The following is a 12,413-nucleotide window of genomic DNA, read 5'->3' on the forward strand; positions in this document are numbered from 1 at the left end:
ACGGACTGCTAGTTACGTGACTGTGCTAATATAATTTACACATCATATTAACAAATTTGTCTTATCTATTACTCACTCCGTCTCATAAAAAGGGTCTCATTTGCACTTTTTTTTTGTCTTAAAATAATTGTTCATTTACAATAATAATACAACTTTTATTATTAATTTTCCACTACTATATCCCTATTTATTAAATTTCACTTCTTCTAACCACTCTATAAACTACAATTAATAAAGATATTCTAGTAAATAATATTAATTTTATCATTAAAATCAACATATCTAAATATTTTCTTAATACCCTAGCATTGTTCAAATATAATATTTTTTATGAGGAGGAGGAAGTACATAAAAAAGTGAATTTAGCTATGAATTTAGCTGAATTATAGTTTTCATAAATTTATTTTTATCATTTTACAAATATATGTTTGTCCCTTTCTTATTTTTATCCAATCAAATAAAGAAAGATAACATTTTTTTCCTTTCATTCATATATAAGGGTGTTCGCGGGCTGATTTTGTTTGGTTTTAAGAGAATCTAATGTCTAAATCAATTAAAAATATATGGATTGGTTTGGATTGAATTTACACATTTTTACGATAAAATCTAAACTGAACCAAACTGAGAAACATGTTAATATGGGTTGGATTGATCAGATACACTAAAATAAACGTGCATAAATATTTTTAAAAAATAAATAATTTACCTCAACTAAATTTCAATAATAATATAAAATCACTAATTTTTTTCGTTTTTCATATAAATTGTGAATTTCACAAATGGAATTTCATCTATTTCTTCGGGGAGTTGAATACTTTATACTAGTTTTCATAATAATTATGATATAAATTATACAAATTAGTTATGGTTGATTCGGGAAGATGGACCCGAGTAGAGTTTTAAAAATTCGATATCCTAACCAATTAACATTGAATAATTAATAAAAAAATCATTTCACTTTTTATTTTATTCTTTGTTCTCAATCTATTCTCGAAACCAAACAAAGCATAATTTGGGTTGCAGTTAGTTGCTAGTTGCTAGTTGCTACTCGTCTCGTCAGCCTTGGTTGCTTTGGTTCAATTTGCTCCCGCCATCCATTTCCATCTCGCAAACAAACAATGGAACCCGCAACTTCTTCTTACAAGGTAACAACAACACTACTCTCTTTCAATCTAGGGTTTCTATTTTCCATCATCATTCCATTACTTGTTACCGTTTACTACTTACTCATCATCATTCTCTATGTTATTTGCAGATTATATTAGGTTCTTCATCCATCGCACGCCGCAAAATTTTATCAGAAATGGGATACCAATTCACATTAATGGTGCTTTATATATATATATTCCATTATATGCACCAACTTCATTCTAATTTCATTTTGATTTTAGGTTTAATCTTCACTGTTTTTGTTTTTGTAGACGGCAGATATCGATGAAAAGAGCATCCGAAAAGAAACTCCAGAAGAGTTAGTTATGGCTCTAGCTGAAGCCAAGGTTTGTGTTTTATTATCGTTTTCTCTAAATTATTTTACTCGTTCTGCTTAATTTGATTCAGGTTGATGGTTTAGTCTTTAAATTTTGTTACATTTTTGGGGACTAAGATACTCCTTTTTTGTATAAAGTTTTCAAAATAGAGGTTTTCAAGTTTAGTCTTTAAATTTTGTTACATTTTTTAGACTAAAATACTCTCTTTTTTTTGTATAAAGTTTTCATAATAGAGACTAAAATTGAAATCAAATTCATCTAGAGACTAAACTTAAAAAGTTGTAATTGTATTAGGTTTACAACTTGTGATGTTGTAAGTAAGAATCAACACGAGAATAAAGTAAGTGTAGCAGAGATGAAGATGTTGCGCTGGATGTGTGGTAAGAGTAGGCATGATAAGATTAGAAATGACAAATTAGAGAGTGTTGGGGTAGCAACCATAGTAGAAAAGATGATGGAAAAATAGATTTGGGTGGTTAAGGCGTGTGGAGAGACGACATTTGTAGATTATGTAGTAAAGCGAGTAGATCAAATGGAGAGAAGTCAAACAACTAGAGGTAGAGGAAGACTTAGAAAAATTATTAGAGAAGTTATTAAGAAAGATTTCGAGATTAATGATTTGGATAGAAGTATGGTCCTAGATAGAACATTATGAAGAAAGTTATCCGCATAGCCGATCCCTCTTAGTGAGATAAGACTTGGTTGTTGTTGTTTTATTTTATATAGAAATTTATTTTATGCTAACATTTCTATTATTAAACCACGGAACTGTGTGAAATCATAGTGCTAGTGTTTTAAACTTGTAAGTCATTTTCTTGTTGCAGAGGAATCTGCAAAGCAATTATAGTGATAGTGTTGTATGAGTTCAGATAGCATATTTTTTGTTTTTGTTCTACTAGAGAGTAGCATAAAACAACATGTTAATCCACTTGTTTTGAAGCTTTCACTGTCTTGTTTCCCTTAGTTCTTAATGGAAGGGTGTGTTTATAGATCAATGACTCTCTGATTTTGTATGTGAATTGTGCGTCAGGCCAATGCCATTATTTCCAAACTTCAAACTACCGGTAATCAACAGAGAATTGATGAACCGACGCTTTTAATTGCTGCTGACACAGTATGTTGTGTTTCCTTTTTCTTGGTTTTTATGCCCCTTAGTCAAGTGTTGCTGATCACTAGGTTGGTTGTCACATAAGGGCCATTTATTAATTGAGGATATACAGCTTCTTTTTTAGAGGGTATAGTGTAGTAGTATACTCTAGTTTAAATATTACAGATCTGGCTTCTAAGGTTTTAAGAAAGAACAAAAAAATGTGAGTCTTTGCAAAGCAAAGACCATTGGCCAATTGCCGTTTCGGTAACCTTGTTATAAACACTTCGGGTTTTTTATCTTCTGCCTTCTCCTTTTTGGATTTCTCATGCATATATCTAAGGGAAATACCAAATATCTGGACGGGACAGTATACTTAAGTCGTCATCTTTCATACATTTTGAATTTTGAATGAATATTGCATGGTTTTCTTGAAATTTAACTACAAAATGATATATATTTTTCTATTATTGAATGCCTACATGCTCACTGTAAATTCATTGAAGAGTGAGACCTACATTTTAAGTTCTTTTGTTTCAAAATTGCTCATAGTTTTCCAAGGTTGCATCAGCGGTGTTTTCCCTTGTTTTGCCTGAAACAGATCCCTGGTGATGTCATGTTATTATGTTATAAAATGATAATGTTTTTTTATAGCGGTGCAGCTGATAGTCTAATACTCACTTTCTCTACTTTTAATTTCTTTTTTTTTTGCATAGGCAGAAGCCATCTTACAGAGGCTCCCTGTTGGTGACTACTTAAAGGATGCCGAGCCAACTTTATTAATTACTTCTGACCAAGTATACATCACGTTCTTCTGAATTTTTTATTTTCTAGCTTGTCTTTGTACTTCCTCTTTTGCATAAGTAACTACTTTTGAGAAATTTTCCCGTTGAGCGAAAAATCTGAAAAACTCTTGTAGTGCTACTAGTAAAACTGTCTTCGTTCACTTGCTTCTTAACAGTCATTTTCCCTCCATCTTTCTATTGCTAGTTGTGGTTGTTAGTTGTGAAGTTTTGTCTTCATGGAACGTAATTGTCTTGTGTTGATTAATAACCTAAATATGTCCACTGTTTAAACAAATTATGACTTTAAGTCTTAATGCCTAAACGCCCATACTTGTGTGCTTGCTATCCTCGTAAATAAATGACCTTATGGTGACAACCAAGACTAGTTTGTGGCAGCATTTGATTTTTTTTTTTTTTATATAAGTTTTGTCATCATTTCCTTTTGGCTTACACTCACTGCCAAATGAATTGGAGGTGGTGGTCTATGAAGGTGTGATTAGGGAAAAGCCATCTAACAAAGAAGAAGCTCGGCAATTCTTGAAAGGTCTGCTAATGATTAATGTTTTATTTCATTCATTGATCATCTAAGTAATTTCCTCTTGCTTCTTCAGTGGTTATGCTGTGAAGTGGGAGCTTTCAACCACCTCCTATTTTCATATATAACGTCTCTTTGCACAATTTTAGATTATTCTGGAAGGAAAGCAGCAACCGTGGGATCTGTATTAGTTACTAATCTCAAAACAGGAGTGAGAAAAGGAGACTCAGATCGTGTGGAGGTATTATATTTTCTTTATAGGGGATTATTGTTTAGCCCATATCTTATTTTATCTTACTAGAAGTGCAATGCTGAATCAATATCCAGTGTTGGATCCATAAAACACCTTGGGAGCTATGCTCTTAACTTTGTTCCTTTCTCTGGGATAAATAGTTGCAAGCGATGTTTATAGGAACTGGATCAGAAATTAAGAAGTAATGAATTTCTTTTTTGAGTGGACCCTTGTCCCTATTTGCACAATTGGGTCCAGAACAAGGATGGTCAGAATTACCTTGAATGAACGAAAACCCATGATTTACAAGAGACCTGCCTGGACTCTCCCTCAACTGAACAGATACATAAATGCCTGCTCTTTCACCTTACTTACCTCATATTTCCTCTCCCCCCTAACTACTCTTAACAACTAAAGTTACTGAACAGTAGTTACTTACTTTGTTACATTAAATTCAAGGGTACCATCTGTTGGAAGTTATTAGAGAGATAAGTACAGAATCTGTTATTCTGTGTTATACTGCTCAGCATAATATTCATTGTAAATAATAATCAGTAATTAGCTATTAAGAATTAGTAATTAGTTGTCTTCTACCATATTTAGAATTAGCATTTAAAGAGAGAATAATTGCTCTGATTCTCAGGCCAGAATTAGGATTATTAATCTGTCCTTGTATTCTATAAATACCTTTTATGTATTACTTACTGACATATCAAAGAAATACAAATTGTTTTGTTTCTTTATGGTATCAGTTGCTGGAAGAATTCCTTAGGCTTCTTTCTTTTGCTTCCGTTTTTTTCATTTTTCCATCCCACATAATGTCTGATCACTCGTCTGATACAGAGTCCCAGCATTCGCCCAAACATTCTTTACCTAAAACTGAAATACCTCAATCTGTCAGGACATACCATGAAAACCACCCTGTTCAGATCACAACAATTCGACTGAACGGTCCTAATTATTTTCGGTGGTCACAGTCTGTCCGTTTGTATCTCAGGGGGAGAGGAAAAATTGGCTACATCATTGGAGACAAGAAACAACCAGACAAGGAAGGTGCAGACTATGATAGTTGGGATGCTGAAAATTCCATGGTCATGACATGGTTAGTCAATTCCATGACTGAAGAGATAGGTGCAAACTATCTTTGTTATGCTACTGCAAAAGATCTTTGGGAAAGTGTCTCTCAGATGTATTCTGATTTGGACAACCAATCCCAAATTTATGAATTAACTCTCCAGCTTGGAGAAATTCGTCAAGCTGAAGATTCTGTTACCAAATACTTCAATTGTCTCAAGCGTATTTGGCAAGATTTGGATCTGTTCAATGTATATGAGTGGAAGTCACCCGAGGACTGCAAGCACTACAAGAAGATGGTGGATGTTCGTCGTGTCTTCAAGTTTCTTGCAGGTCTAAATATTGAGTTTGATGAGGTTCGTGGCCGAATTCTTGGCAGGAATCCTATCCCTCCAATTGGTGAAGTATTTGCTGAAGTGCGTCGCGAAGAGAGTCGCAGGCAGGTGATGCTTGGAAAAAAGGTTGCCATTGTCCCTCCATCAGTCGAAGGATCTGCATTGGTTGTTCCTCAAGTCAATCGCAAACCTTTCCCTAATCCACGAGGTGGTGACAAGAACCATTTAGTTTGCGACTACTGTGGTCAAAATCGTCACACTCGGCAAAATTGTTTCAAACTACATGGTAGGCCAAATAATAGAAAAGCTGGAAGGTTTGGTGACCGCCCTACGTCTACAACCAATGAGGCTGGCTCGTCTCCATTTACTAAGGAGCAAATGGATCACCTTTTTAAACTTCTAAAGTTCAATTCATCACCTAATGTTCCTGTTGGAACAGTGGCACAAACAGGTAAGAATTCTTGGGCATTATCTGTCCAAAACCACTCCAACCCTTGGATAATAGATTCTGGGGCATCTGAACATATGACCAATTGCTCTCATTTATTCATTTCCTATTTCCCTTGTTCCGGGTCTGAAAAAGTAAGGATTGCTGATGGTAGTTATTCTAGTATTGCAGGCAAAGGCAGCATAAAAATTTCAGAGCAAATTACTTTGCAATCTGTTTTACATGTTCCTAAATTTGCTTGCAATCTTCTATCTGTTCATAAATTGTCTAAGGACACTAATTGTTCTGTCATTTTTCGTTCTTCCACTTGTGTTTTTTAGGACCAGAACTCGGGGAAGATGATTGGAACTGCTAGAGAGATGAATGGATTGTACTACTTTGATGAAACTCCTCTTGGAAATGCAATGGTTTTTGGTTTAAATAGTGCAACTTTACCTCCCGTTTCAGATCAAGTTATGTTATGGCATAAAAGATTAGGCTATCCTAGTTTCCCTTATCTTAAGTATTTATTTCCAAAATTTTCCAAAGAAATAAATTCCTCACAATTTCATTGTGAAGCTTGTCATTTAGCTAAAGATCACCGCGTGTCTTTTACTTCAAAAGTTTATTCTGCTTCGCAACCTTTTTATTTAATCCATAGTGATGTTTGGGGTCCTTCAAAAATTAAAACTATGTCTGGAAAAAAATGGTTTGTGACATTTATTGATGACCATACACGTGTGTGTTGGGTTTATCTCTTAGAGAAAAAATCTGAAGTGGAACAAAGGTTTAAAGATTTTTTTCAAATGATTGAAAACCAATTTCAAACTAAGATTGGCATTCTAAGGTCTGACAATGGCACTGAATATTTCAACAAATATCTAAGTACATTCCTAGTAGCTAAGGGGATAATTCATCAATCCACTTGTCGTGATACTCCACAACAAAACGGTATTGCTGAAAGAAAAAATAGACATCTCCTCGAAGTTACTAGAGCTATTATGTTTTCTATGAATGTACCTAAATATCTTTGGGGAAATGCCTTATTAACTGCTTGTTACCTCATCAATAGAATGCCATCTCGTGTTTTAAAATATGACACTCCTGTGCAAGTTTTACAAACTTATTTTCCCACATCTCGCATCATTACGGATCTTCCCCTTAAAGTTTTTGGTTGTCTTTGTTATGTCTACATCCCAAATATTTTCCGTTCCAAATTGGATCCTAAAGCTGAAAAATGTGTTTTTCTTGGCTACGCTTCAAATAAAAAAGGTTACAAATGTTTTAACCCAATAACAAAGAAATTTTTTGAAAATATGGATGTCAATTTTGTTGAAAATCAACCTTTATTTAATAAAAATTATCTTCAGGGGGAGAATCGTTGTGTTGATAAAGAAGATAATTTTTGGGAAACTTTACCTGCACTGGATGATATTGTGACTACAAATCATCCAGAACCTAGAATGCTTAATCTTGAATTGTCGGATAATATAATGTCTGAAACAGGGGGAGAAAAATTGATTGAGGATCATAATCCTCAACTTCAAGTGTATGTCCGAAAAAGGTTTCATAAAGGTATTACAAATCCAATTGTCTCTCCGGAAAAAATCCAATCTGATTTGCCAAGTGAAGGTCCTACTGAAACTTCACCTTCTAGTTCTTCGTCTGGTAATCCATCTTACTCTTCCAATGATTTACTGGATTTGTCTTTTCCTGATATGAATCTTCCTATTGCTTTGAGAAAAAAAATTCCCGACCTTAATATCCCAATTGCTGATAGGAAACGTACTCGAACATGCACTAAACACCCCATGTCTAATTACTTGTCATATGACAAGTTATCACACACTCACAAGGCATATGTGTCTAGGATTTCGAATTTGTTTGTGCCCAGAACTATTCAAGAAGCATTAGGTGATCCGAATTGGAAATTAGCAGTGAAAGAAGAGATGGATGCTCTAAGGAAAAATAATACTTGGAGTATCACTGTTCTACCTCATAACAAAAGGGCAGTCGGATGTAAATGGGTCTTTACAGTGAAATGCAAGGCTGATGGAAGTGTAGAGAGGTACAAAGCAAGGCTAGTCGCAAAAGGTTTTACTCAAACTCATGGTATAGACTACCAAGAGACCTTTGCTCCTGTTGCTAAGATTAATTCCATTAGAATTCTTCTCTCTCTTGCAGTAAATTTCAATTGGACACTTCACCAATTTGATGTTAAAAATGCCTTTTTGAATGGAGAATTACATGAAGAAGTATATATGAGTTTACCTCCTGGATTTGAAGAAAATCTTGGACGGGACAAAGTTTGCAAATTGAAAAAGTCCTTATATGGATTAAAGCAATCACCAAGGGCTTGGTTTGAAAGATTTGGAAGTGTTGTTAAGAAACATGGTTTCACCCAAAGTCAAGCAGATCACACATTGTTCTTTAAACATTCAGATGAAGGTAAGATTGCTATTTTAATTGTGTATGTCGACGACATTATCATGACAGGAGATGATGTTAGCGAGATAGGTAATCTAAAGAGAAGACTTGAAGCTGAATTTGATATCAAGGACCTTGGAAAATTAAAGTATTTTCTCGGGATGGAGTTTGCAAGGTCTAAGGAGGGAATCTTTCTCAACCAACGCAAATATATACTTGATTTACTCACAGAAACAGGGATGACGGGGTGTAAAGCAGCTGAAACACCAATGGATCCCAATGTAAAACTGCAGGCAGCATCTAAAGATGAAGTGGTAAATAGGGAACGCTACCAACGACTGGCCGGTAGACTAATTTATTTGTCTCATACAAGGCCTGATATAGCCTTTGCAGTAAGTGTGATAAGTCAGTTTATGCATGCACCAGGACCTACTCATTTTGAAGCTATTTTCAGAATATTGAGATATTTAAAAGGAACTCCAGGGAAGGGATTGATGTTCAAAAACAGCGGGCATATACAAGTGGAAGCTTACACAGATGCTGATTGGGCAGGTAATATAAATGACAGGAGGTCTACTTCAGGCTATTGTACTTTTGTAGGTGGAAACTTAGTTACATGGAGAAGTAAAAAACAAAATGTTGTAGCTAGGAGCAGTGCAGAGGCTGAATTCCGCTCAGTGGCCCATGGTTTTTGTGAAGTACTATGGATTAAAAAACTCATGGAAGAATTAAAGGTCTCTAGCCCAACACCAATTAAAGTCTACTGTGATAATAAGGCAGCTATTTCCATTGCCCATAATCCTGTCCTACACGACAGAACGAAACATGTTGAAGTGGACAAGCACTTCATTAAAGAAAAAATTGACAGTGGTGAAATTTGTATGTCCTATGTACCTACCACAAGTCAAGTAGCAGATGTTCTTACAAAGAGTCTTCCAAAGAGACAATTTGATGATATGGTGAGCAAGCTTGCAATGAATGACATATTCATGCCAACTTGAGGGGGAGTGTTGGAAGTTATTAGAGAGATAAGTACAGAATCTGTTATTCTGTGTTATACTGCTCAGCATAATATTCATTGTAAATAATAATCAGTAATTAGCTATTAAGAATTAGTAATTAGTTGTCTTCTACCATATTTAGAATTAGCATTTAAAGAGAGAATAATTGCTCTGATTCTCAGGCCAGAATTAGGATTATTAATCTGTCCTTGTATTCTATAAATACCTTTTATGTGTTACTTACTGACATATCAAAGAAATACAAATTGTTTTGTTTCTTTACTATCAAATGTCATCCATAAGGAACATGAAAAGATGACATTGGGTGCTGTGCCAGTAACACACACACACAAGAGCTCAAGATAACTCACTCACAAGAGACATTCTCATTTCTCACTACTAGTGATCACCCACACTTGCTCATTCCTCTTGGACATGGATATCTTCAACTGGTCACAAGACTCTCTTTATGCAGTGGACTGGCGGGGATGTGGCTTCTTCTGAAATGTATAACCTTTCAAAAGTAGTGAATAATAATTTATCTCATCTTTTAACTAGTCTTTGGATAACACTTTCAAAATTTGACACTATTAAGGTCTTTTAATTTTTGAATTTTCAATAAAAATATGCATACGTATATTGTGGAAACTGATTGTGCCTTGTGATGTTTTACAGATCTATTTCAATGAAATACCTGATGAAATCATTGAGAAGCTGGTATGTGTTGTTTCTCTTAATTGATTATTTTTCAGAGGTCTCTTGAACATGCAATGCTTATAATATGAGCTCTCTTCAGTTGCTGAGTTAAGTATTGGAAATAATTTTTATCCCTTTCTTCTTGTTTAGGTTGATGAGGGAATTACTCTCAACGTTGCTGGAGGGCTGATAATAGAACATCCTTTAATATTTCCATATGTCAAAGATGTGGTTAGTTGAATCCTCTTTCATTCTTACTCAGAAAGAAATGTCAATGCATCTTACTTATAGACACAGGAGGCGGGGTTTACCTTAACCTTGGACTGCATTTCTCAATCTAGCCCCTATAGTTTAGTTTATAGATGTTTCCATCTAAAATCTGATATAGTGAATCCATGCAGTGGCAGTTTTCTGTTGCCTGCCCTTTAAATTATGAACCCGATTACTTTCTGAATACGATTTCTTTTTTCATTTCTTAAAATTTGTGCTGCTAATCTTACTTGCTAACAAGAAGATATTAGACTCTTGAAGTAAACAATGTGCGCAATTTTCGGAAACAATAAAAATATCAAAAGATTGTTTTCATTATTTTCTCTATCACAATTGTTTATTGCAAGAGTCTCTAATAAGTTTAATAAACATATTTTAGAAAAAATAAAAACAGAAAATGCTTGCACAAAGTAAACGAGGTCGTATTTTTCATTTTCGGAGACAGAAAGTCCAAAAAACCTTTGCCTTGTGAATCCTTGGGGGTCTACTGGGAGTCGAAGATTCTAATTATAACAACTTCTATGCAAATAATAATAATAATATTGACTGAAGTTAGCTGCCTAGAGATGGTTGGATAAAAAATCCTACAAAACAAATTAGAAATCGATAGACTATGGCTAGTTTAGCTCGATGTTTCTTTAACACTCAAACTGAACCAAAGCTGTTTTCAAAGTTTGCATGTTGTTTTCCCTCAAATTTTATTGAAATTTATATGTTTTCCTAAGTTAGTTGGTGTCAATAGTGCAAGTGATATTGCTAGTTGCTTTCTTGCTGGGATAAAATTTCTATCATTTTACTTCCTAGTTTTAAAAGACAGTAAATGATTTCTATATGGTGGTATATTTACAGGTAGGCACAACTGACAGTGTGATGGGGCTTCCCAAAGATCTGACTGAAAAACTCTTAAAGGCAGTCTTATAGTGTGCACTATTTATCACCCTTGTGGGACTACTAACAAATGGTTTATTTTGTGAGTCATGACCTTGGCTCTCTACAACTACATTTTTCTTGACTCTTTATGCAGTGTCTTCTGGTATCAGTTATTTTTCTGCTGACACAGTTATGTTATGCCTTGAATTTTTTATTGGCTGTTCTGTTTAAAATAAGTATAATGTTTGATGAGTGATGACTATCCTCATCAATGTATTTTGTTCATAGTTTTCTATTAGCATGAGGCTGCATTGTGACTAATTGGTTCATTAGAAAAAGAATCACACCCTGAAGTGTTCATGAGAAATGATACAATTCAGATTCTACTGTGAAGATTAACTTTAATGGAGTCAGAGTGGTTAGAAATACTATTATATTGAAGGGTAATGTTTAAAAACTTTAAAATAATAGGTCTTGAAAAAAATAAGTTTCCAAACTTTTAGGGTGTGTTTGGTTCGGGGTAGATGGACGGGAGGGGAGGGAATATTTTTAATTAAATGTGTTTGGTTCAAATTTTATGAGGGGAGGGGAGGGACGGGGAGGGGAGCAAAACCTCTCCAAAACACACTTTTTGCGTTCCTCTATATCGGAGGGATTTGGAGGGGAGGGGAGGGGAGGGAATCTCAACTTTAATATTTTAAAAATTATTATAATTACTATAATATCCTCAGTTTAATTTTAAAATTATTCATTTTCTTTTATATTATTGCTCTCTTCTGTGTGATTTTTCTCGATTGCTTCTATCAACTTATTATAATTATTCTCCACCTTCAAATTATTTTGAAATTTTTGTCCTTAATATAAATCATACTCATTTCACTTTTTTGATTTTTTTATAACTCTTTTATGTTTATTTACGTTTTTTTTCTTCTAATTTTGTTATGTATCCTATCATATTTTCTTTTATATCAAAATTTAAAATTTTCATTTTAATTAATTAATTAATTATATTAAAAAATTTAAACCATTTATATTTAATAATAAATTATTTTATATATTTTATGTGTTAAATAATTCATTACAATTTCAAAGTTGTTATCAACATATAGTTTAATTTATTTTTGAACATTTTATTTGAATTAAGTGAACTTAATTTTTTAATGTTATGTAGTAAATTATAACTTTTT

The 12,413-nt window shown here is 33.8% G+C and overlaps 1 protein-coding gene across 3 annotated transcripts; it reads left to right on the forward strand.

Moving 5' to 3' along the window:
- The first annotated feature begins 984 nt into the window (after positions 1-984).
- Positions 985-11,482, forward strand: LOC131596602 (uncharacterized). Of its 3 annotated transcripts, XM_058869318.1 has the most exons (10): positions 985-1,145; positions 1,256-1,327; positions 1,422-1,496; positions 2,518-2,601; positions 3,291-3,371; positions 3,834-3,903; positions 4,044-4,135; positions 10,066-10,107; positions 10,237-10,317; positions 11,206-11,482. In XM_058869318.1, exons 1-10 carry the CDS (start codon positions 1,119-1,121, stop codon positions 11,275-11,277), a joined length of 696 nt encoding a protein of 231 aa, XP_058725301.1. In that variant the 5' UTR covers positions 985-1,118; the 3' UTR covers positions 11,278-11,482. The 3 variants fall into 3 exon arrangements, with proteins under 3 accessions (XP_058725301.1, XP_058725302.1, XP_058725303.1); XM_058869319.1 differs by lacking the exon at positions 3,291-3,371; XM_058869320.1 differs by lacking the exon at positions 2,518-2,601.
- The last annotated feature ends 931 nt before the right edge of the window (positions 11,483-12,413 follow it).

Source organism: Vicia villosa, linkage group LG4 (genome assembly GCF_029867415.1).
Source record: "Vicia villosa cultivar HV-30 ecotype Madison, WI linkage group LG4, Vvil1.0, whole genome shotgun sequence".
Taxonomy (NCBI): domain Eukaryota; kingdom Viridiplantae; phylum Streptophyta; class Magnoliopsida; order Fabales; family Fabaceae; genus Vicia; species Vicia villosa.

Coding starts and splice junctions, on each gene's coding strand:
- LOC131596602 (XM_058869318.1), top strand. CDS start 1,119: ATGGAACCCGCAACTTCTTCTTACAAG. Junction 4,136..10,065: donor GAGACTCAGATCGTGTGGAG/GTATTATATTTT, acceptor GATGTTTTACAG/ATCTATTTCAATGAAATACC. Junction 10,108..10,236: donor ATGAAATCATTGAGAAGCTG/GTATGTGTTGTT, acceptor CTTCTTGTTTAG/GTTGATGAGGGAATTACTCT.